We start from the raw sequence: 23,258 nt of genomic DNA on the forward strand, positions 1-23,258 counted from the left end.
ATGCTGCAAGGGACGATCTGCAATGCATAGGAGTTTGGGACAGACGAGCGCATGAGTCGTCTGATGACCCTCCTCCATCTCCCCCGCTCGCAGCATCGGCCTACCTTTACTTTTTCCGTGCGCCTCCCCGTGTGTTGACGCGCAGCAACCATGTGTATTACAGTGGTCGGTAAGACCGTCCTTCTAGCCCTTCCCCCGTGCCCATGTATAGGTGTATTGCGAAGGGTGGGCGAACCAAATCGTCGGGTCCCTCGCGACAATAGTCAGACGGCGACTGATCGGAGGATAGCATTTCGACCTTCCAGGCTTGAGTTCACGCCCGTAAAACTTCTAGTTCGCTTATGGTCTGTACAGAAGTGGAAATCAGCGTGAACTAATCTGTTCACAAAGAGAGTTCACTAGATCTATCAACCTGGTGAATGGCAACTCCCGCTCTGACAAGAGCATATATATGCGAAGAGCTGAGACCTAACTGAAAGGCCCGATGTCGTGCAATAGTTGGCAGGGGTGGCGAGGGCCGCGTTACCTTACCACAACAGACTAGGACACGGATGGGAGCATGTGGTTAAGCGAAGACAAGGCCTTGCCAAGTTGGCAATTCGCGACCTGAGTGAAGTGCCGAGCCACCTATTGACGGCTCGCCATCAGACCAGAGATGGTTGCTTAGTCCCTGCCGGCTGGACCCCCAAAGGGAACAAGGGTTTGGTTTAAGGCGCTCAACCAAGATGAAGGCTATCCCTGAAGGTACGGCTCGCCTACGGAGAAAACGTTGACGTTTGAGATGGTCCTGTTCCCCATGGTTGACAGGGCACCCACACATGTGCGCCAAGATGCTTGCAGGGTGGGTTCCTTCTTGAAGTAAAGTGGAGGTTGATCTCCCAGATCTGAACGCTCATCAACTCCACCTTTTTGCTTTGTTCTACGATATCCTTTTCGCAATCACCCCCCCTGCTTTGCCAACCATGGCGATCGTCCTTCCCATCGCGAAGGTCATCGCGGCCGTGTTCCTCAGCATAGCATTATACAACTTTCTCGAGCTTAATGTCTACATTCTCACCCTGTTCAAACGGCGCAGCGGGCTGTATTTCTGGAGTTTCACGGTTGCCACATATGGAATCCTTTTCAACTCGATTGGATACATGCTCATGCATTTGGTCCAAATCGAGACGAAGAACGTATACGCTACATTAATCCTCATAGGATGGTGTTGTATGATCACTGGCCAGTCGGTGGTGTTGTATTCGCGGCTGCATATTGTTATGCACAACCTCCGATGGCTCAAGTATGTCCTGACCATGATCATCGTCAACGCAATCTGGCTACACATTCCTGTTATCGTTATCGTATATGGTACAAACTCAGCCGACCCGAAGCCCTGGATACCGGTGTATAACATATACGAACGAATCCAACTCAGTGTCTTCATCGCCCAAGAACTCGTCATCTCAGGCCTCTACCTCTTCGAAACCACCAAGCTCCTCCGCCTGGAGCGTACTATTGGAAACGTTGGTACCCGGAAACTCCTTTACCATCTCATCTCGGTCAACGCTCTTGTCATCCTCCTCGACTTCAGTATTCTCGCCCTGGAATTCGCCGACCTCTTTGAGATCCAAACGTCCTGGAAGCCACTTGTATACAGCATCAAGCTCAAACTCGAATTCAGCATTCTCACTCGTCTCGTCAATTTGACGCGAAAGGCCAGGAGTGGAAACGGGGCCAGCTCCTACGGCAACAACGCATATGGTAACAACGCATATGCAAACCGCGGAGTAGAGGCCGGAGGCGTGCCACTGGGAACGATGAGGGCAAAGAGCAACATCCAACGGTCAATGGTAGGAACAGGCAAGGACGAAACAGACACATGGGAGGTCCACGTTAGCACTGGCAAGGGCAACACCAAGGCCATGCCAGCGCAGGTGGTCAAGACGACAGAATTCACGGTGCACAGTCACAGCAGACAAGCGAGCACAGAAAGTCTGGTGGAGAGCGGGAAGAAAGCATTTGTTCACACGACTTCAACAGAGTCGCATGAGATTGAGAGGGATAGCGCGTCGTCTGTCTTGTCAGATCCGCATTACAGAAGGCACAATGAAGGTCAGCAATGGTAATACCGCTGGAAGGAATATACCGATCGATACCAATATTTTCTTTGTTTTTTTTCCTAACGAAAGCGCCTTTCTCTGATATCCGTTAATTTTCCTTTTCCTTTTTTCTACATTCTTCCAAAATCCATTTTCTTCTTCTCTTCTCTCCTTCATCCTTAACCTTTGAGATCACGCGCGCACACGCACGCGCACGAAATAATGAGACGATATTTTTCACTCAAACCTTGTGACGCGCGTTTCCCATAGATGACCTTTTTTTCTTCTCGCCTTTGATACACATACCTACAACTGTGCACAAGTTTCTGTCCTGGGATAGGCCGGACGGAGTTGACTTGGGCGCAAGCATAAATTCTACAACACTGTTTGCAAGGTTTTTTGCACAAAAAAAGGGAACCCGACGGAGTGGTGTAAGACAGACAAAGTCGGAGCTAAGTATCAAGCCTTCACGCAGAAAAAGTTGTTCGAACCAGTCACACGTTCGGTGCTGTCTTCGTCTTACTACAATGTCTCAAATAGAAAGGGGAGGCGAGGCGACGGGGGGCAAGGGAGAGTCCCGTGCCGGTGTGGCACGATACTATCTGACATTTTGTTCGCGTGGCTAGCCGCGAACTTACTAGCCCTAGTACCGTACTTACTTGCCTCCTAACCGCATGCGGGTCACGCTGCTCACCCCACCACCCCCAGCCGTGCTTACGTTTAGAATGCTTGCACTGGGTAAAGTACGTATGCCCAGGGCATTAAAAAAAAAGAAAAATAACCCCCCCGGCTTAAAGTTTCTCGGTTCCAATCTGTGCATGTTCTTTTCTTACCTTGACTCTCCCGCAACCCCCTCCTCCCAAGGATATCTTGGAAGGGGGTCCTACCAGGTACATCCGCACTCCGAGGCCTAGACGCATCCGCGGGGAAAGAATCATCATCGATCTAGATGCGAATCGATCTACTTTACCTAATAATCCCCGTTCCTTCCTCTTTTTGCGCTCCCTGGGGGAAGAAGGTCCCAAGACCTGTCGCGTGAGAATGACATGATGGCCAGCAAACCCCCGACAACCCCCCCAAAAAGAAACAAGCGTGCGGTGCTTCGTTTCCAGACGCACGGAATTTGCGGGGGGAATGGGATGAATTAGGCTGTTGGTTATTTGTAAAGTAGTGCGCGGCATATACTGGCATTGTTTCGGCTCGATTTGATTAAGAAAGAGTCCGAGAGAGTGTGGACGGAAAAATGCGCAGATAACGAGGTGAGAATTTTTTCGTATTTGGCCCGGATATTATAACGTGCCTCGTTATCGTTGGACCTCCGCCACCGTTAAAAGACTTTGCTATGTCAGCAGCCCGTTTAGCAACTTTCTTTTTTGCCGTTTCGTGGCTGAATACCGAGTGATTGGATAATGAATCTCCGCTGCCCAACTTTTGTCCGTATTCTTTTTGGGTCGAATCTGATCGCAAGCGCTTCTCGGTCGAGAGTCGGTAATTTTTGGGTGAGGTTGGCGTTTTTGTTCAATCAAAGCCATTGAAAGTTTGGAAGGATTGGAATCCCGGGTTTTGGGCTCTTCTCTTGATTCATCTGGTCTTGATCGTATTGGGTGTTCTTGATGGCATCGCACCAACCGCTCAGTGAGACGTGCTTTGGTTCTCCTGCATCGCTGGCCGTATTTGCGTTCCTGGCTTTGCATCTTTACCAAGAGCAACGTTGCTTATCTCGTCAGTGTCGGCTTGGCCCATTAGAGTGTCTCTTGGATTCGATCGCTCGTATCCTGCCCGGAGACTGATCATCTAGGAAGTCGGTCAGCTCAGGCCTGTCGTTCAGGCTTTCGTATAACCGGGGGGACAATAAGTATATCAAGGTCGTCGCTGACTTGCGACAAGTATGAAACGAGGAGTTGGAGTAATTTTTCCATCTCCAGAAGATAAATCTATGCAGCAAATCACAAGAGCGGATTGTCCCGCGATATTCCTCATGCCGTCCCATATATCCTGTACTGGTGATGGGTACTCGGCAGTTGATGTGAACACAGCTGTGTTATGTGTTATGTAATGCGATGCTGAATCCGTCCATCGGTACGTTCGTATGCGGGCATTGCAAGATCCATGTGCTTTGACACTTAATAACGCATCAATTATCAGTCATAATGCTGTTCCTTGGTCGACCATGTAGACTTAGGGCACCGTGTGTTATGGTTTCTGAATGTCTTAGGACAGTTTCGTCTTAGTGCACGTGACAGTGTTGATGGGAGGAGCGTTTGAGCGTGGTCGGAATAGAGCGGAAATGGTAGGTGTCAACGATGGGACATGATATTAAAACAGAAATGGTCGCCCAAAGTGAAAAGATTTGTACTTATGTTTGAAGGCAAAGTCGTTCATTCCGGATCTCAGCGGCTGCTGATGTGTACATCCTCAGTGACTCCCGGCGACTATGTGATTGAAGCCTGAGATGTTGAGTAGCTTCGCGATACTTTCCCCAGCTTGTTCGCAAACGAAATACTTGCTCGTGCAATGGTTCTCACCAAGACTTGAGAATTGCTTATCGCTCTTCGATTCCTCTTAACACGCGGAGAAAAAAGGGTGCGGTGGTGCGGGCTGAACCTCCGCCGAACTCCGGTTCCAAACATGTCATGTCTCAGAAAATCATTTCGAGACTGCACACAAACCACGAAGTTGGTGATTCTAACCACTTGTCGCTGAAATAAACCTGCTTTCGCACAGTACCAAGCATTATGCACCATTATTTCCCGGTGAGCCACAACCGGCCGTGGCGGGCCTGACTTGCATATTACCGGGCTGCAATCTATTCCGCGCGCGCCCTTGATTTCCTCCTTCACTGAGTAGATTGAATTCCTCAGGCACCAATTTTCCGTACCTTTTTCTCTTTCTTTTTGGTTGTACTGCTGGCCAGCATGCATATCGTTGTTGAGCAATGATATTCTCTTCGTACTACCGCTCTTTACTTTTCTTTTCATCATGTTTAATACTCAGAGCTGGCGATGCTCAGATGCTGGGGTCGTGGTCTCCAGGCCAAAGAGAACTTCATGTGCGACAGAATGGCAATAACAACGGCCCTGATACAAGCGCATTCACTATCGTTAACGGAAGAATCTACACGCCTGGGTTGGGAATAATACTAGCAGTACGTCACCTGATATCCTAGCGGAAAGGCACACCAGGCTGACAAGAAGCCACAGCCTCAGCCTTTCACGCCTATGGGTGGCGATTTCCTGCACATTGCCCTCGATGTGTCAGGTGACGGCAAATTGCCTGTCCCTCCACGCAACATTGCCGACCCACTCACTCAAGTCTTCAACTTCACTCTCTTCTTGACCTCAACAATTACCCAGAAGAACTTCACAATCTCTAATATAACAACCTCCACACCACCCTTCGCGGACATACTCGACCAAGAGCTTGGCCAAACAGTCAAGCACATCAACTTCGAATGGCCAGACTGTCTCGTCGGCGACGGCAATGACGAGGAAGGTGCAACAGCAAGAGGCGACTACAACATCAGTATTCACCAAAACTACCGACTCAACGGTGTAGATCGATACACGATTTTCAATCTCCCTATTAGTGTTACCAACAGTATCCAGCCGTTCCCCGGTGCAGGCCAGTTAACTACCAAGCCCGCGCCAGGCCCATTGAGCGCAAATGGGGGCCGCATGCAGTGTGCCATGATTGAGAATCCGCTAGTGGACTTTCAGGTGCAGGTTAACAGTGTGAATAACCCACCTGGACAGCCCATGCGAGATATCCAGATTCAAACTAGCCCGCGAAGTGATGGAGGGCAGGTTGGTGCAAATGGCCAGGACGACGGATCGAGGGGGACGGGAGGGGGACAGAATGGAGGCGTAAGTGGGCAAGGCGAAATAGCACCAAACCAAGGCGCAGGTAGTAGTCGTCCTGCATTGGGCGCAGCAGTGAGAATGTCTAGTGAGTCACTTTCTGTGGTCATGATCGGCATGTTGGGGGTTGTGGTGGTGTTATTTACATCTGTGAGCTTGTGAGGCCTCAGCCCCTAACAGAGTGGTGTCTGATCAGCTGACGCAAGACTTGTGGATATGTATATCTAAATACACCATAGAGCCGTGTCGACATGGGTATATATACAGCATTTTGAAAATGAAGAAACAGAAATATATGCAGAGAACACAAAGTTTATTGCTCACACATTATAAGAGAAAAGGTATTATGAAGCCAGGGTATCACTCTTCCTCCTCTTCCTCGCACTCGCATCCTCTACCATCCCCTCTCCAACCTCGCTCTCCGCCCTCTTCCTCTTCTCCTCCCTCGTAACCTCCTCATCCGCCGACCTTTCTGTAACAAACAACGTACTCGCCGTCTCCCTAACCACATTGCTCCCCTCCGATACCTCCTCCCCACCCACCCCCTCGTCCTCCTCGCTCTCATCCCCAATCCCCAACTCCACCGTGCCCCCCTCGGGATCCGCCAACGCAGTCTGAATCTTCTCCAACCCCATGCGATCCCCCTCTACCGTCTCACTGATCTCTGGATCAACCCAGCCCTCCGTGTAACTGCCCCCAAAATCAATAATCCACAGCTCAGACTCTGCGTCCACCATGAAATTATCCGCTTTCGCATCACCCCACACAATCCCATGCTCATGCAGCGTTTTGATATAAGCTTCGCTCTTGCGACTCCACTCTGCGCGCGCACCGGCGTCGACGCTGGAGCGCAGGAGCTTAGTCAAGGGCGTTGGGTATCGGATATTCTGGAGTAGCATGCCCATTGCTTGTGTTTTGCTGGTGCAGAGGGAGACAAAGCCGAGGAGGCTGGGGAATTTGATGTCGAGATTCAGTGTCTCGAGTTTGCGGAGGATGTGGATTTCGCGTTTGACGGAGTCGGGTTGAGAGGGGACGACGGGCTTGAAGAAGTAGACTGTGCCAGTGCTTTTGTGGATGACTTGGCCGGGGTGCGCTGGGGGTGGCATGCTGACTTCGGATTGCACGATTAGGTCGTTGGGGTTAAGCCAGGGGAGGTTGTAGTTTTGGATGTATTTCGGCATTTTGAGGCGAGGGACGAGGGCTTCGATTTTGGCTTCGAGCTCGGTTGTTGTTTCGAGAAGTTGAGGGGATAGTTCACCGTTGGTGATTTGCATGCTGTAGAAGTATGTTGGGCCATGATACCATTCGTACAACGTAGATTCCTCTGGTTCGCGATTTGGGGGTGCATCGGTTTTCGTGATGTCTGCAAGTGCTCCGAGTATCCAGTTTCGCAGCTCCAAGCCTGCACTGGCTGAATCTTGGTCTAGATCTTCTCCAACCTCCTCGTCCTCCTGATCATCTTCCACAAATTCATCGTCATCGCCGTCTGCTGTGACGTCGACACCACTGTCTTTGCTGTCTGAACCCTCTGAGCTTTCCCTGCTCTTGTTCTTGCTTTTCGCCTTGCCACGATGGACTCTGGCCTGTTGCTCTTCAGCTAACTCTTCTTCCCTTTCTTCTGCCTCACGAAGTGCTGATATCTTATCAAGGTATTCGTAATACAATGGCTTCTCGCGGGACTTTTTCAATTCGTTCGGATCAACCATGACATGGTAGCGAACATCGTTGATGAGAGTTGTCAAGGCACAGCTGTCATCTTCGTCGTAGGAAAAGTGTAATGTGTGAGCTTTGGTCTTGGTAACAGATTGTGCCATTGTTGGATAGTAAAGAGAGATTTGGGTACTTTGAAGTGTATACGATGGAAGGGCAAGATTGTGTCCTCATACAAGACAACTGACCGTACACCCATGTATACCTCAACTCCCAACCTCCTCTACATCCTATAGAACCATGATCTTACATCACCGTTGTTTTCTATCACCGACCTCATCGAATTCCCAAAACGGGATGACATACCATCATGGCTTTGTTTGACCCCTGCATCGACATCATCGATATGGTACTAATCTTCAGGTACGATCGGTCGAGGGGCGTGCGGTGGCGCCAGGAATGGACATGAGTGGTTCACTTTATCTAGTGGCTTTTACTACGCGATGTTAGGGCCATCGATATGAAACTGAACGATATTAAAAAGGTTGGGTGTGAGGAAAGGAGATTGGCATGACGCGTTGACGCGCGATCAGATGTCATGACGTCAAGTAGTAGTACTAAGTACAAGCTGACCGAAAGCATTAGTGTTTCTGCGACGACAGCACCAAACACTAGCGGTGTCCATTTTGCTTATTTTAGTTTTTTAATCACTTGCATGGTCTTGGAAGAGATGTATGGGGAAGTTAGATAAGGATCAATTGAAAAGCATCCAAACGTTGTCGCATTGCTACGGAGGCGCTCGTCTGTCATTGAGATATGTCGCTGGCAGACATCCTGCACTCATTCACGCGTTCAACCGTCAGATATCCCAACCGTATACGCCTTTTTAAAATAACAAATATGCCGAACAAAGGAGCGTAAGCCTACACCCTACGGTCCCTACAGTGGCAGCAGAAGAAGCGAAACATGTGTCTCTCATAAAAAAAATCTCTTGACAATGCCAAGATCCTGAGAGCCCGTCCCATGAGTTCGAAATAAATGCGTCGGACCATCTCCCAGAGATTACACATACGCCAAGTCATTATAGGTTCGTAACATCCAAAACAATATCATACAGCCTCGCACATGTCTTCACGTTGGGAAGACTGTTTACACAGTGAAGTCCAAAAGGTCGTACGCCGACGAGTCCAGAGAAGTAAAGTCGCTCATTGCCTTCATCTCGAGATCAAACTGCGAGTAGGAAGTATCGGGCATACTGTCGAAGAGCTCATCCAGATTGTCCTTGGAGTCAATCGGTGAGGTTGGTGGTGTTGTGAACTGACTTGACTGGACAGACGACCGCGAAGGCGATGCCGTTACCTTCAAAGGACTAGGTTGGACGGGCGCATGTGAGTCATTTGGCGACCCAGCAGAATTTGGGCGCATATCAGCAGGCGACATTGGGGGTGTATGAGAGTGCTGAGAGAGTTGTTGAAGAATGTTCATAGACGCAGAGTCGTTGGCGTAGGAAGTTGAGCCAAAGCTCGACTGGGAGAGGCCAGCATCTTCAGGATAAGGGCTTGATGAGCTCTCAAAACTGTATTATTTGTCAGATTTGGACAGTGACAGGATTGGTAGAAGAACTAACCTGAAAGGATCTACAGAAGAGTGCATGGAGTCATTGTAGCTCTGTGAGTCCGAAAGCAGCTGAGGGAGATCTTGTGATTGAGCTGGCTCAAAGCCAACTAGCGGTGAAGGAGACCGAGCATCCGAGTTTGGCGAACCAGCTGATGATGAAGGTGCTGACACAAGGGCGCGTCGCGTTCTGCTGGCCTTGTCGACGCGTTGCTCCATATCCGGCCGATTCTTCTTCGGTCGGCCACGCTTGGCCTGTCGACGAACTGCATCGGGGAATCCACCGACACACATGCCACGCTGGCGATGGCGCGTAAGAGCGTCCTGTCGTGCAAACCCTGCACCGCACGGGCACTTGTATGGCTTGTTGCCAGAGTGGATCTTTGCGTGGCGCTTCAGGTCGTGTTGTCGAACGAAGCACTTACCGCATCCGTTGCACTTGAACTGGCGGTCACCAAGATGTGTTTGGATATGCGATCGAATGTTTTCCCTTCGTCCAAAGACCTTGCCGCAGCCTTGGTACAGGCAGGTCCACTTACCGGTCGTCGCGTCTTGCTCACTAATGTATCTTTGAACTTCCTCGGGCGCGATACCAGTGTACTCGTAGCTAGCGTCCACATCCAGGTCGTTGAACATTTGAGAGGGCGCAAACTGTTCAATGGGTGTTTGCAAGCTGTTAATGGGCACTGCGCTTTGGGGAGTAGGCAACAAGCCGTGTGATTGCGCGAAAACCATCTCTTGGTTCTCTTCGATGTTCTCCAAGATAGACTGAGCAGGCTTTTGTCGTGGCGAAGAGACGGGCGACGGCGACAAGGCGTCGGATGTGTAGTACGAAGATGAGTCGTAACCAAGGTCCACTTCTGGGTTTTCAAAGTCGAATGTCATGGCTTTTGAGGTAGGCTCGAGATTAATGTCGGACATGCCGGTAAAGGCAGCTGAGAGACCATTTTGACTGAAAGATTCATGGCTTGGCAACTGCGCTGGCTTCTGTGGGGTCGAAGTGGGTGTAGGTAGAATGTTGATGAAGACTTGTCCACATGAGCCATACACAGACTGAATGTGCTCGTGGAGTTCTTTCAATTGCTGTTCAGTTGGGGGTTTAGAGGGGGAAGAGGGAAGCTGCGTGGGAGATTGCACGCGGGTTAACCTTGAGGGAGTCCGCGGTGTTGATGAAGTGATCTGTACTGGGGATGCCAAGAAGGTGTCCTGGGGGCCCGGCTGGGGCTGTCTGTGCGTCTGCGCTACTTGCATAGAATGCTGTGATGATTGTCCTAGATTGTTAGTATTACTTACCGTACTGTCTTCCTGCTGGAAGGAGGGGATGTCGAAGGGTCCTGGTCGTTGGGCGTATTCCTGGTATTGGGCTTGTCGCGCGGCATGGATGGAGTCTAGGTTGAGGCCGCGTAGATCCAAGCTCATGCCGGTCCGGTGTGATCGTCGTATTTTAGCAGGCGATGGGCGTACTGTAGGCGCGTCGAAAACAGTTGGTGTCGAGTTTTGTCGACGGTGCTGAATCCGTTGGCGCTGGATGCCGGCTGGCATATTTGTGGACAGCATATCTTATGCAGGTCGAGTCCGGAATCGGTTCTCGAGGATGGGGGAAGTCCTATTGGGTCCGAAACTGATGCATGTTAATGGTCATGTTACTTTGAAGTCGCAGTGTCGAGAATGCGAGCTTGGACGTTGGAATAAATGGATATCCAGACTTACCTCACGCAGTGCAAGCGGCGCTCCGCCGGGCGGTCGGTGTCCTTATGGTATCCTCAGTACAGATGCAATCTCCCAGTAGCCTGCGTCAAGTAAGTAATGGGCCGAAGCCTGTGCGACTAAGTCTGAAGACAAAGAAGTGTTTTAGTGTGAGTCGCTAAACAAAGCAATTGATACTAGAGATGAAGAAAGTGTGGGTGCAGAAGATGGAGAGTAAAGTGGAGGATAATAAAAGTAGCGCAGGCGGGGACAGCTGAGTATTACCGTATGAGGTCAGGACACAACAATCGCTGGCATATCCGTCACCCCAGCGACGGCTAGCCGCCCATGGCCGAGGCTGGCGCTAGTATATCCACCGCGCCTGGGCACAATCACGTGCTTTTCGATCTGCATCGCGCACGGATGCTGCTGTCGCCGCCCGCCGTGCTCGCTTACGAGATCCACACGAATTTCATCCACCCGAGCACTTTCCCGCCGACTTTTTCTTTTCACACCCTTTCTGCATCACGCTGAGGAAAGCAATCACGACACGATTGCTTAGGCCGCCATGCAGATCTTCGTGAAGACCCTGTAAGACGATACCCGCGCACAGCAGTAGCAGCAGCTCATTCAGAACTAACACGCTGGCAGTACGGGCAAGACTATCACCCTTGAGGTGGAGTCGTCCGACACCATCGACAATGTAAAGGCCAAGATCCAGGGTACGTACAGCTCAGCGAAGATGCTTGGACTTCGCCATCTGACAGTCACCAGACAAGGAGGGCATTCCCCCGGACCAGCAGCGTCTCATCTTCGCCGGAAAGCAGCTCGAGGACGGCCGCACTCTTGCCGACTACAACATCCAGAAGGAGTCGACCCTCCACTTGGTCCTCCGTCTCCGTGGTGGTGGTAAGAAGAGGAAGAAGAAGGTCTACACCACCCCCAAGAAGATCAAGCACAAGCGCAAGAAGACCAAGCTAGCTGTGCTCAAGTACTACAAGGTCGACGGTGATGGCAAGATCGAGCGTCTCCGCCGTGAGTGCCCCCAGCCCGAGTGCGGTGCTGGTGTCTTCATGGCCGCTATGCACAACCGCCAGTACTGCGGAAAGTGCCACCTCACCTACGTTTTCGACGAGGCCAAATAAGCGCGCCACTACCGGGGTACGCGACACGATCGATAACGAGTAACGGCATCATGGCATGGCTGGGAGGAGCTGAATAGGTTCCACCGCATTGTCAGACATGTACCATCAATCAATCAAAAAAACTTGTCATGGACCAGATAAACAGCCAATGGTTGTATATGTGAATGCTCATGTTGTATTGCCCGCACTGACGTCAGGTTCATAATCTATTCGCTAATATGGTTGTCCGTGCTTGGTGAAATGAAAGCCCGTATTGGTGGCGCTAGGACCAGTGGGCTGATTGCTGATTGCTGATAACCTGATAGTAAGTACTAATTAAGCGGATGTGGTCGGTCGCCTGTTGCCATGGCGTCTTGCGGACGAATAACCTATTTTTGGGTAGATGCGTTTCAGCGCTGATCCGTTATTCTACTGTCATTGGAGCGTATGCTTCAGCTAGTGCACTCTCCAATGAGTTATACAATCATCGAAAGATCGAATGGAAATATGCAAATGTTCTCATGGATAAGAATAGAGAATCAAATTTGGTATACAGCAAGTCATTTCACAGACACAGGCATGAGTGAAGTCGGAATATTTTGTTATTTAGACATGAGTGGAAAGCTACGCATTTGCACGCTTGCACCTCGCTTTTTCCCAGAGGGTAGTTATACATGATCATGATGCGCGAAGAAGAGTTGGGGAGTCCATCATCCTTGTCGTATCATCTGCTTACTTCCTGTTCGCCCTCTGCTCTTTATCGGCATTACTCTGGCTGATATCCAGACCCAGACCCTTGCTGTCGAGGTAGATCTTGTTGCTGCTCTGCTGCAAGATGCTGGCAATGCTCCTTGCATTCTCAAACTCTCGTAGGTCAACGTAACTCCTGCTCTTCTTGATGGCGTCACCAATCAGCTCCGCGGAACGGGCCTCACCTTGGGCGCGAACGACTGTAGCTTGCTTCTCCTGGCGGGCCTTGTCGACAACGAAAGCGGCGCGCTGGGCTTCTTGCTGGGCAACCTGCTTAGCTTCTACAGCGGCAGTGAACTCGGGAGAGAAGGCAAGATGCTACGATGATTTAGTGAATTGCGGAGTTTAGAGGGGAATTCTGACAAGGGCTACTCACTGTAAGGGAGACGTCGTCAAGCATAATGTTGAAGCGAGCGGCTCTCCTGACGAGGTTGTCCCGTACTAGCCTGCTAACGTTCTCACGTTGTGTAATAAGCTGGCTGGCATTGAATTGCGCCACCACACTCTTCAAGACCTCGTTGACGATAGACGGCAGAACCCTCTCATCGTAGTCCGTGCCCAATGTCCTGTAAATCTGAGGAAGCGCCTCGACCCGCGGTCTTGACAATACACGGCAAGTTATGTTGACCATCTGCAAATCCTTGGTGCCAGTGAGGGAAGCGACGTTTCGTGGTTTTGCGCGCACATCGTAGGTGATGGGAGTCTCGAACCAGGGAATGCGGAAGTGGGTGCCTTCACTGTAGATTTCCTTCTGCACGCCACCAATTCGGGTGTACTTGATTGCTCGGTGACCACCATCGACTGTAGCGGGTCAGCGTTCCATGATCACAGAATTGAGCATGCGCTCTTGCGCAAAGAGCAATATACCGTTGAACAGCGCATTATTTGCCATCCAAATTCCGCCACCGACAAGCAATAGTCCTCCGAGGCCTCCAAAGACACCCCTCGGTGGTCCGCCGCCGCCTGCCCCTCCAAATCGAGCGCTTCGTCGTGTCAATTCGTTTTGAAGGCGCGACCACGCTTCCTTTGGATCTGGTGCGGCCATTTTGGTCTTTTAGGTGAGAGGACGAGGATGGGGTGGGGTGAGGCGTCCAGGCGGCAACAATGGCGGATGAGCTCGGTGATGAGGTAGCGACGATGGAGAAAATGGTCATCGGCGAATCATGACCCCCGATACCAGGGCTCACGCCAAGCCAGACCCTCCGCATTGCGACATCGTTGCACTCGATGCCTGTCTTGTGCCTTGTTGTTTATACTTGTCTGTGCAACGTCTCGATTCTTCTGCGCAAACAGGTTGAAACATTTTTTATTACTCCGTGATTGGCAGCTGAACATCATCACGGCCTTGTCGTCTCATCTTAGAGAGGGGCTTGCCACGGCTGTCGCATCGTGTTAGCGCAGGGACCACCCAATCAATGTGATATGGGGTAACCTTAAAGCACAGCTGTCCATAAGCCTCTCGCCCACATCGATTCTTAAGCCCTCTCTCTGCCCATTTGGTGGCACTTTTTCGATTCTTGTACATTGCTGTCCTTCTGTGATACCCAATTGCTATTTGTTTTTCCTCATATCCAAGTCAATCATCTTGTGAGTTGTGTGGAGCCTGGCGACGCAGGCGCGGTCGCTTGGATAGGATAGAGCACGACGTAGGTTTGATATTATATCAACAAATTCAATTGAATGTGGATTAACCCGAGAATATTAGAGAAAGGACCTGGGCCTTCTGTACATCATCTCCATTCCAAACCCTATCATTCAAGACAGAGCTGTCACCTACCTCGACCATGTACGTCACATCGCGATCGCTACGGACCATTGCTTGGTCAGCCTTTGTGGTATACACGGCACGGGCCGATCATGTCATGGAGAATCTGAGTTTCGGGTATAAAGCGGGCGAATCTATTACACCTGATCACCACTCGGTTCCTCACTTCGTCGTCCAAGGCACAGACGACTATACACCCCAGATACTCTCGGATCGCATCATTCTTACACCTCCATACCCCGGCAATAGACGCGGTTCAATATGGGCTCAGGATGCGCTGTACCACAAAGGCGACTGGACTGCAGAACTAGACTTTAGGGCAACGGGAATGGAGCGCGGAGGTGGAAACCTACAGTTTTGGTATGTGAAGGACTCACAGGCGCACGAGACACCTGCAAGCTTGTATACGTCGCCCAAGTTTGATGGTCTGGTGCTGCTCATAGACCAGTATGAAGGTCATGGAGGGTCTATCCGTGGTTTTCTCAACGACGGAACAAAGGACATCAAGTCCCACCCAGACCCAGACACGCTGGCTTTTGGCAAATGCGACTATGCATACAGGAACCGTGGCGAACTTACACCAATCAAGATGCATCATGCACAGGGCTTCCTTGAAGTTATCGTCGACGGGCAACTATGCTTCAAGACGGACAAGGTACGGTGGACTTGTCTATGGTCTACAGTTGTCCAGTACACTAACCGCTCCTCCAGGTCGAACTCCCTGAAGGCTACTACTTCGGAATCAGCGCCTCGTCCGCCGAGAGCCCAGACTCGTTCGAAATTCACAAATTCGTCGTATCCACCATAAACTCGCACATCACCAACCCACCGAGCCCAAACAAGAAAGACTATGCAAACTACGTAAACTCGCAGCAGCAGAAGCAGCAGAAGCAGCAACAGCACCAACAGCACCAACAACAGCAATCCAGGAGTACATCAGAAAACGGCTTCCCCCAGATAATCGACGATGTATCTGCAGACACCATCCGCGCCCAGCAAGAGCAATTCGCCGATCTCCACAACCGCGTCCAAATGGTCGACCACCACCTCGCAACCCTCCTCCACCGCGTCTACGAAGTCAAGCAAGCCGTAGATACTCTCACAGAAGAAAACAACGAGCGCTGGAAAGATATCAGTGAGCGCGTCCATGCAATCGACGCGCGCAGCGCCGGTACCATGCACAACGTCGAAAAGGTCGAACGCGCCACAGCGCAGATCCTGCGTGATTTGGAGTCCAAGGATTTCAAGGAAATGATGAATCAGATTCACCGGGCACTTGAGAGGAATCAGGATGGCGTTATTCAGGTTTTACCGCATTTGATGGGTGCTGGTAAGTTTCTTTTCTTCTTTTCTTCTTTTCTTCTTTGATTCATAGATCCCCCTTTTTTTCCTTTTGCTTGATCAGAGCTAACTTGTTTTAAAACAGCCATCACCAGCAAGGGCCCTAGCATGACGACCTTTTTGTTCATCGCCGTTGCTGTCCAAATCACGATTACCGGCGGATATATGCTGTACAAGAGGAGGAGAGACTCGGCTCCAAAGAAGTACTTGTAGATTTCTTAGCCCCACTACCCTGGTCAGACGAAGTCGATTATTCGTTTTTTTTGCACTACAAAGGCGCATAGCGATTTCTGGGACGTAATCGGTGTACCATATGATTCACCTTGATGAAGAATTGGAAAGATGAGAGAGATTTGCTTTGATCATGACTTGTGTTTCTCTTTCGAGAAACGACTTCTTCTATCTTTGTGTGAATGTATGAATGCTCGGAAATGTCAGGAAACCCATCCAACGCCATCTATGCAGCCGTAACAACAATCAAATCTTGATCCTAATACCTTTCGATTACGCACTCATCTTTCTCGGCTCGAGCAACAACTTGCCCGACGGCCCACTCTTCTCCGAGAACCCTTCTGCGCGCGAGAAAACACGCTGGCCACGTAGCCAAGTCTCGCGCACCACACCCTTGAGTGTCTTATTCTCGTACGGCGAGACTTTGTTGCGGAAGAGCATGGTGCTGGGTTCGACCTGCCCATTTTAGTTAGCCATGTTATCCAAATACCACCACATATGAACATCTACATCCAGTCAAGCCGCGCAAAGCAAGGCAGACCATCCCCCAAAAATGGTAATATAAAAAGGAAGGAGAAAACATACCATGAACTCGGCCTCATCATCAAACACCACAATATCAGCATCAAACCCTACGCCGATATCTCCCTTGCTATGCTCCAATCCAACCTGCTTGGCAGTATTCTTGCAGCACCAACGCACGATGTCTTCAATGGAGAAGGAACTGTTATCAAAGCGCTTGGTACCTTCAGTCCATAAGATAGGAAGACCAAGGCCAACACTCGAAATACCGCCCCACGCGCCGAAAAAGTCGCCTTTGGCTGCCGATTCCTGGGTTTCGAGGTTGCTGGGCGTTTCTGACGATGATGACGCAGGCGCCAGATGTGCGGGTAGGAGCTTAATGTCGGGTGTACAAGGCGAGTGATCCGAAACGACGGTTTGAATGACGCCGTCAGCGGTGTCTTGAAGGAGTTCTTCCCAGAGGCCGTCTTGGTTTGATTGCGAGCGGATGGGGGGACAGCACTTGTGTCTTGTGTCTCCCTCCTTGATGCCTTCAGCGGCGAGAGCGAGATAGTGGAAGCATGTTTCTGCTGTGATTTTGACACCGTCTGCGCGCGCCTTGCGGAGCAGAGGGATGGCTTCGATGGCAGAGAGATGCACGATGTGGAGTTGTAGCTCTGGGGCTAAGTGGGCTAGCGAGAGGATCTCAGCTACGGCGCATGTTTCGAAGGCGGGAGGTCGTGATTGCAGGAAGGTGTCATAGGATGTTAAGGCGCCTTTAGGGGCGAGAGGGGGTTCGGAGGTTTGGATCACGTCGCCTACGGAGTCGGCAATGGGTGGGATCATCTCGGCGTGGAACATGAGGGTAGTTGCCGAGTCTTTTAGTTCGAGCAGTGCTTTTTCAATGTCGAGGGAGGATACGGCGGGGAATTCCTCAACCTACATGGCGAGTGTTAGTGTCACATGATTGAACGTTGAAGTATACTAGACTTACACCACTCTCGCACAAGAAACCCTTGAATCCTCGAACACCTTCTTTGACCAGTGCTTTTAGATCACCTGAGTTGCCTGGAATGATACCCCCGTAAAAGCCGACGTCGACCCAGCATTTGCCTTGCGAGGCCTCGCACTTGATCTTGAGATTTTCAACCGTAGTCGTGGGTGGAATAGCATTTAGCGGCATATCGATGACAGTGGTGACTCCACCAAAAGCTGCTGCTCGAGTGCCAGTCCAGAAGCCTTCCCATTCTGTTCGGCCAGGCTCGTTGAGATGTACATGAGCATCAACAAGTCCAGGTAATAAGATGTGTGGAGAGTAGTCTGTGTATGGTGTACCTTCAGGGAAGTGCGTTTGAGGAAGTACTGAGTGGAAGATGGACGTAATTTTGCCAGTATTGTTCGATACAATAATGGTAGCCTCTGTAATTCGACCACCAACGACAGCTCTTGAAGAAGCTAGTACAGTGATGGGATGAAGAGGCTGGGCCTGAGAAGTGGGTGGAGGTGTCGTCGCGTGAGCGGCCATGTTGCGAGGCTGGAGTTGTGTTGAGTGAACTTGGAGCGGAAAGGAGAAAGAAGTAAAGACAGAAGACGTGGGACTATATAACACCGCGTCAGGAAGGTAAGAGCTATATACAGCCACAAGCCGGTTTCGGCGAACGCGGGGAAGTTGGGGTGGCTGTCGTCGGTGAGCTGCAGATAAGCGTTGATAAGACGCTGTCAATGATGCGCCAGGAAGTGTAAAAGAGGACTGGAGTGAGGTCTTTAAAAGAAATTGAGTAAATAGTACTGGGAGAGAGAAGACGGGATTCTTTATTACAAAAGAACCCTGTGGTCAGATATACCGACTGTCAAAAAAACGCCAAAATCTGGGGTACAGTCCCTTATCTGTCCATGGCTAGGAGCCACCCCCGGGCTACTCTCGAAGCATTGTATATAAGGTATGGGTCTCGCTAACGCGAGCGCCGCGGGATAGTGGGCCACCGGCGCGCCCTGCGTTACATATTGCTCGATACTATCGAGTAACTACGATGAGGCGAGGCTATCGCGGCCGCTCTGACCATGCGTCTCGGCCCTGTCTTGTGTTGGTCAACTTTATTGTAGACACGAGCCAACATTTTCCCATTTCATAGGTATCTGCTCTTCGGTGTGACCTATAATATGTTATCCTCATACTATCTTTCCCTTCAAAAATACAATATTGCAGTTGTTGGGACTGTAAAGCACCCAGAAACGCACATTGCTTCTCTGGCTCAAAAGGTGGTGTTGGGAGACGTGCATGTGTTACTGATAAGCAAATGCAAGGATGTGGCTCCCCTACGATAGACATGCAGTAGATCGCTCCGATTAGGCCCACAAGGCCTAGCGCAGGGCAGCCGGTTGAGCGTCATAATACCCGTGGCACCTCGAACATCCAGTGCATGGTCCAGAATACACCGCCGGATATTTCTTTGCAGCTTGTGTATTTTCGAGGAAAAGAGAATTCTTTTGTTCTTGGTTATTAGCCTGATGGATAAAAGAGCTGGGAGTCCTGAGGCCACCGGGAGAGTGCCCGACATCTCCGGAGAAGCTAAGGAGATGTCAGGCAGCGCGTACCTTCTATTTCTATCGAGTAACGGAAATCCAATAAGTTGGCTCTCGTCACCGCGACCGCTTACCTAGCCCGACACGCATGGACTGGCTTCTCCCGGAGCTGCCCGAAAGGCATATTCTCGACCGAATTTCCAAACGCATTCCGATTCTGCTGTAGCTCGTTTCGTGCGTCCTGACAAGCATGACCGCGTTCAGGCATCGGCGTTATACTCTTGATCAAAGGAACGAGGCCATAAACATCATGAGGTGGTCGAGATGGGTGCTCGGCCACCTCCGTGGCCCTCTGGTATTCTGGTTGTCGGTTCGAGTCATCTAGGACAAGCGGCCAACTACGGCGTCCAGAACTCCGAACCCAAGTAGCTATCGAGTAACAAAAACTGCACGCTCAACGCTTTCTGGAGTTCCCGGTGGCGCGCTTGCACACGAGAGGCCCAGCAGCCTCGGCTACTCTCATTTCGTCGTGGTGGCGAGCATGTTCTGCAGACACGATGTGACAAATTGCCTCTGCATTGGCTAGACGTCGTGTAGCGGTAAAGACTTTGCAATCGCGTTACACACCCAGGGGTAGGTTTTGCTTACGTTTCTCTGGAAAGCTCTAGACAATGGCGATTCAGCATGGTGCGCAAACACCCTGGTAGCTGCGTTGTTAAGCATCGCAAGCGGGGTGTTTGCTGTGGGAAAAGAGGAAAACTGCTGGTTAGTACCGTCCGACAGAACCTTGGTTTTGACGCATAATCCGTAAAGGATTTGCTACGTGTTCAACAACGACTAGGAGACACACAGGCTCCAAATGGTGGCAGAGCGAGCAAAAGGACGAAAAGGGAAGTTACCAGTTTTGCTGGGAAAGAATTCGTGGGGGGCCCGCCAGCATCCTCACCTAGGCACCGTAAATGGTATCCGAGTTATCGGTGCGTTGCATCGCATGCGTACATCCTGTATACGGTATCCCAGCAACCCTCTTCTTCGCTGTAGCTACAACAAAAACTATTCACGGCCCGAAATAGCCCTACACTACTTCTTTTGGGATCGTGGGGACGACTTGGTCCCTTTACCGTTGGCCAGCATTGAGCGGGAATTATAAAGACTCGCTTGCAATCCGTACTCGGCCGCGTTTTCGCGCATGAGATCCAGGTAAGTATAGGCATCAGGCTTGTAGTAGATAGGTCGGCCTGCAGAGATCAAAACCATGTTTTCCAGCTCCCGGAGTACTCGTACAACATCTTGAGTATCTTGAAAGTCCTTTGTGTAGACACAGACTGCGATACCATTAGCACTAGTAAATCTCTATTCTTTCGGGGTTCTGCCACACTTACTCAGCCGTTCCTCTTTTCCATCATCCATTGCCACTTTGCAGCCAGAGCCAAGTCGGTTTTCGATGACACCTGCTACGATCTGTTTCCAGACTCGAGTAACATCGACAGATTTTAGGAATAACATCCACTACTCAAAGTTAGACATGAAAGGAATGAGGTAGTCAGCTCCAGTCAGTTTCCACCTACTTTTCCAGAGAGAACGTGAGTGTCTCTGGCTAGGCTGGCGATGCGCTCCTGCAAAGACTTGCTTTCTTGACTTAGTTTTTTGGTCACGCTTCCTTTCGGTTGTGTAGCAGCTAACTCGCGAATCTTACGGCGGCTCTCTAAAGACTCTTGGAGCAGTTGCATGCCGCGATTTGTAAAGTCAGCGACATTGGAATATGGCGGCTTGTCGTGAGGGTTGCGATAAGGATTCTCAGCCCAGATCCAGGGACATTTGGAGATGGAGGTGGTCAGTGGTGAAAGGCGGCGTATAAATTCATCGACAGACTCGCCTAGTTGCTACGCATCGAGTTGTCCTTGTAGCCGATTGAACAACTCGAGCTCCGATGATTGCTCTGATGATGAATCTTGCTTACGCTAGTTTGACGTTAAAAGGTGCTCCTGCGCCAAGTCTTTGTGGTAGCGACTAGGTGTCTTGCATGTCTGATCTTGTGTAACCGGTGATGTTCCCCTCTTCCCTCTCTTGGACGGCGCTGTGCTGTTGTCGGAAGTAGGTTCTGCAAGGAGCTGAGTCCTCGCATTCATCGCGATGGCGTTGATATATTTGGAGCGAGAATGCCAGAACAATTTTAGATCATACTTTTCACAGCGCTGTCTTTGATGCTGTTGCTCCTCCTCGGTGCCTTCAAATTGTTAGCGGGTGGGGTTTCAAGATGCACCCGACGTACCATAGAAACTGCTGTCATCTGAAATCCATCCGTCCCAGGACACCATACCTTCCTCTTCTATTGTCAATCTTATGAGGCCGAAGATAGTGTGTGCTGCAAATATCAAGAGAATTATGGCTGAAGACAAACATAGTGTAGTCAGCGATGGTTGACCGAATGGGGAAAGTAAATGAGGGACGACGCGCAAGGGTACCCCTGTAGCCAAAACGCGCGCCCGCGTTCTCTCTACGCGTTGACCGTGACGGAGCCTTTCAACTCCAACAGACAATCCAACGCCTTGACCTGCCAGGTTCAGATCAATCCATGGTATCCACAATGCCACACTCAATCTCGCCAGATTCGACGCCTGTACAAGACGCATCGCAGACCGACAACGTCAAGCCAGAGCCAGAAACCCAAGATATCGCAATGGAAGACGTGCCAGCAGCGGTCACAGCAGAGACAAGCAAAGTCAAGCTCGAGGAAATATTCGACGACGTAGATTCAGACCCGGAATTCCCTTCGAGCGCACCAGCACCCACCTCGCAAGAAGATGCATCGCAGCCGGCCCCAATGTACGCCCCTCCCCTTCGACAATCTTGATGCTCGACAACTGACATTCACACAGCAAGATTAATTCGAAGTCGTCCTTCTCCGACCCAGATATCATGCGCGCCTTTTACCAGCGCCTTTTCCCTTTCCGCCCCCTCTTCCAATGGCTCAACCATTCCGCAACCCCGAGCAACGACTTTGCCCATCGCGAATTCGCATTCACGCTACCTAATGATGCATATCTGCGCTACCAGTCTTTTCCGACTTCTGATTTACTACGGAAACAGTGCATAAGCATGCTTCCCTCCCGTTTTGAAATCGGCCCCATGTACAGCACAAACCCGAGAGATCGGAAGACGTTGCGAAAAGCCAGTGCCTTTCGTCCAGTCATGAAGGAGCTGGTCTTCGATATCGATATGACGGATTATGATGACATCAGAACATGCTGTACAGGTGCAAGCATTTGTCTCAAGTGCTGGGGCTTCATCACAATGGCCATCAAGACCATCGATGTGGCTCTACGGGAAGACTTCGGCTTCAAGCACATACTCTGGGTTTACTCCGGTCGTCGTGGTGCTCACGCTTGGGTTTGTGATAAGCGCGCACGAGAGATGGATGACCAGAGACGCCGCTCGGTAGCCGGCTATCTCGAACTCCTCAAGGGAGGCGATCAGGGCGGCAAGAAAGTCCATGCCCGACGACCCCTCCACCCTCATCTGGAGCGCAGTCTAGAAATCTTGAAAGAGCACTTCCAGACGTCCATTCTTGCCGAACAGGATCCCTGGGCCAGTGATGAAAAAGCAGCCCACCTCCTCAACCTGCTCCCTGACCCTACCCTCAAAGCTGCCTTGCAGAAGAAATGGAGTTCTGCACCCTCCCGCCCCAGCGCTTCCAAATGGTCCGACATCAATACCCTCGCCGAATCCGGTGCCCTATCAAAGACACCCAGAGAGCTCCGTGAAGCCAAACAGGACATCATTTTAGAATACACGTATCCTCGTCTTGATGCCGAAGTCTCCAAAAAACTGAACCATTTACTCAAGAGCCCATTTGTAATACATCCCGGCACAGGCAGAGTCTGTGTACCGATTGACACACAGAAAGTCGAAGATTTCGATCCATTGAGCGTACCAACAGTCACACAACTACTACAAGAAATTGACGACTGGACTGGAGACGAGACGGACAAGAAGGTGCAGGACTGGGAGAAGACAAGCCTGAAGCCTTATGTAGACTTTTTCAAGCGATTCGTTGCAGGCTTGTTGGAGGAAGAGAAGCCGGCGCTTAAGAGGGAGAGGGAAGAGGCGGCGGATGCAATGGAGTTTTAGAGAA

General features: G+C 50.7%; 11 protein-coding genes across 11 annotated transcripts; 5 read left to right on the plus strand and 6 right to left on the minus strand.

The window, feature by feature from the left end:
- Window positions 1-962: 962 nt before the first annotated feature.
- On the plus strand, window positions 963-2,108 carry COCVIDRAFT_95899 (hypothetical protein; the record flags this gene model as incomplete). Its single annotated transcript, XM_014702388.1, has 1 exon — window positions 963-2,108. One exon carries the CDS (start codon window positions 963-965, stop codon window positions 2,106-2,108), a length of 1,146 nt encoding a protein of 381 aa, XP_014557874.1.
- Window positions 2,109-2,736: 628 nt separating this feature from the next.
- COCVIDRAFT_95937 (hypothetical protein) lies at window positions 2,737-2,901 on the minus strand (the record flags this gene model as incomplete). Its single annotated transcript, XM_014702389.1, has 1 exon — window positions 2,737-2,901. One exon carries the CDS (start codon window positions 2,899-2,901, stop codon window positions 2,737-2,739), a length of 165 nt encoding a protein of 54 aa, XP_014557875.1.
- A 2,190-nt stretch (window positions 2,902-5,091) lies between these two features.
- On the plus strand, window positions 5,092-6,100 carry COCVIDRAFT_96065 (hypothetical protein; the record flags this gene model as incomplete). The annotated part of the gene is made up of 2 exons (XM_014702390.1): window positions 5,092-5,226; window positions 5,282-6,100. The coding sequence occupies 2 exons, from the start codon at window positions 5,092-5,094 to the stop codon at window positions 6,098-6,100; spliced, it is 954 nt and encodes a 317-aa protein (XP_014557876.1).
- A 182-nt stretch (window positions 6,101-6,282) lies between these two features.
- COCVIDRAFT_96086 (hypothetical protein) lies at window positions 6,283-7,752 on the minus strand (the record flags this gene model as incomplete). The annotated part of the gene is made up of 2 exons (XM_014702391.1): window positions 6,283-6,451; window positions 6,518-7,752. The coding sequence occupies 2 exons, from the start codon at window positions 7,750-7,752 to the stop codon at window positions 6,283-6,285; spliced, it is 1,404 nt and encodes a 467-aa protein (XP_014557877.1).
- Window positions 7,753-8,737: 985 nt separating this feature from the next.
- On the minus strand, window positions 8,738-10,759 carry COCVIDRAFT_96127 (hypothetical protein; the record flags this gene model as incomplete). Its single annotated transcript, XM_014702392.1, has 2 exons — window positions 8,738-9,164; window positions 9,216-10,759. 2 exons carry the CDS (start codon window positions 10,757-10,759, stop codon window positions 8,738-8,740), a joined length of 1,971 nt encoding a protein of 656 aa, XP_014557878.1.
- A 697-nt stretch (window positions 10,760-11,456) lies between these two features.
- Window positions 11,457-12,033, plus strand: COCVIDRAFT_36742 (hypothetical protein; the record flags this gene model as incomplete). The annotated part of the gene is made up of 3 exons (XM_014702393.1): window positions 11,457-11,479; window positions 11,540-11,610; window positions 11,663-12,033. The coding sequence occupies 3 exons, from the start codon at window positions 11,457-11,459 to the stop codon at window positions 12,031-12,033; spliced, it is 465 nt and encodes a 154-aa protein (XP_014557879.1).
- Window positions 12,034-12,744: 711 nt separating this feature from the next.
- Window positions 12,745-13,807, minus strand: COCVIDRAFT_36743 (hypothetical protein; the record flags this gene model as incomplete). Its single annotated transcript, XM_014702394.1, has 3 exons — window positions 12,745-13,080; window positions 13,139-13,563; window positions 13,630-13,807. 3 exons carry the CDS (start codon window positions 13,805-13,807, stop codon window positions 12,745-12,747), a joined length of 939 nt encoding a protein of 312 aa, XP_014557880.1.
- Window positions 13,808-14,546: 739 nt separating this feature from the next.
- Window positions 14,547-16,081, plus strand: COCVIDRAFT_25609 (hypothetical protein; the record flags this gene model as incomplete). The annotated part of the gene is made up of 3 exons (XM_014702328.1): window positions 14,547-15,182; window positions 15,239-15,857; window positions 15,954-16,081. The coding sequence occupies 3 exons, from the start codon at window positions 14,547-14,549 to the stop codon at window positions 16,079-16,081; spliced, it is 1,383 nt and encodes a 460-aa protein (XP_014557814.1).
- A 291-nt stretch (window positions 16,082-16,372) lies between these two features.
- Window positions 16,373-18,125, minus strand: COCVIDRAFT_14991 (hypothetical protein; the record flags this gene model as incomplete). Its single annotated transcript, XM_014702314.1, has 3 exons — window positions 16,373-16,555; window positions 16,685-17,539; window positions 17,595-18,125. The coding sequence occupies 3 exons, from the start codon at window positions 18,123-18,125 to the stop codon at window positions 16,373-16,375; spliced, it is 1,569 nt and encodes a 522-aa protein (XP_014557800.1).
- A 2,078-nt stretch (window positions 18,126-20,203) lies between these two features.
- Window positions 20,204-21,441, minus strand: COCVIDRAFT_25611 (hypothetical protein; the record flags this gene model as incomplete). The annotated part of the gene is made up of 5 exons (XM_014702329.1): window positions 20,204-20,448; window positions 20,506-20,632; window positions 20,692-21,006; window positions 21,166-21,350; window positions 21,396-21,441. 5 exons carry the CDS (start codon window positions 21,439-21,441, stop codon window positions 20,204-20,206), a joined length of 918 nt encoding a protein of 305 aa, XP_014557815.1.
- Window positions 21,442-21,698: 257 nt separating this feature from the next.
- COCVIDRAFT_36747 (hypothetical protein) lies at window positions 21,699-23,254 on the plus strand (the record flags this gene model as incomplete). The annotated part of the gene is made up of 2 exons (XM_014702395.1): window positions 21,699-21,949; window positions 22,003-23,254. 2 exons carry the CDS (start codon window positions 21,699-21,701, stop codon window positions 23,252-23,254), a joined length of 1,503 nt encoding a protein of 500 aa, XP_014557881.1.
- Window positions 23,255-23,258: the final 4 nt, after the last annotated feature.

The sequence above is a fragment of the Bipolaris victoriae genome (genome assembly GCF_000527765.1).
Source record: "Bipolaris victoriae FI3 unplaced genomic scaffold scaffold_31, whole genome shotgun sequence".
Lineage (NCBI taxonomy): Eukaryota > Fungi > Ascomycota > Dothideomycetes > Pleosporales > Pleosporaceae > Bipolaris > Bipolaris victoriae.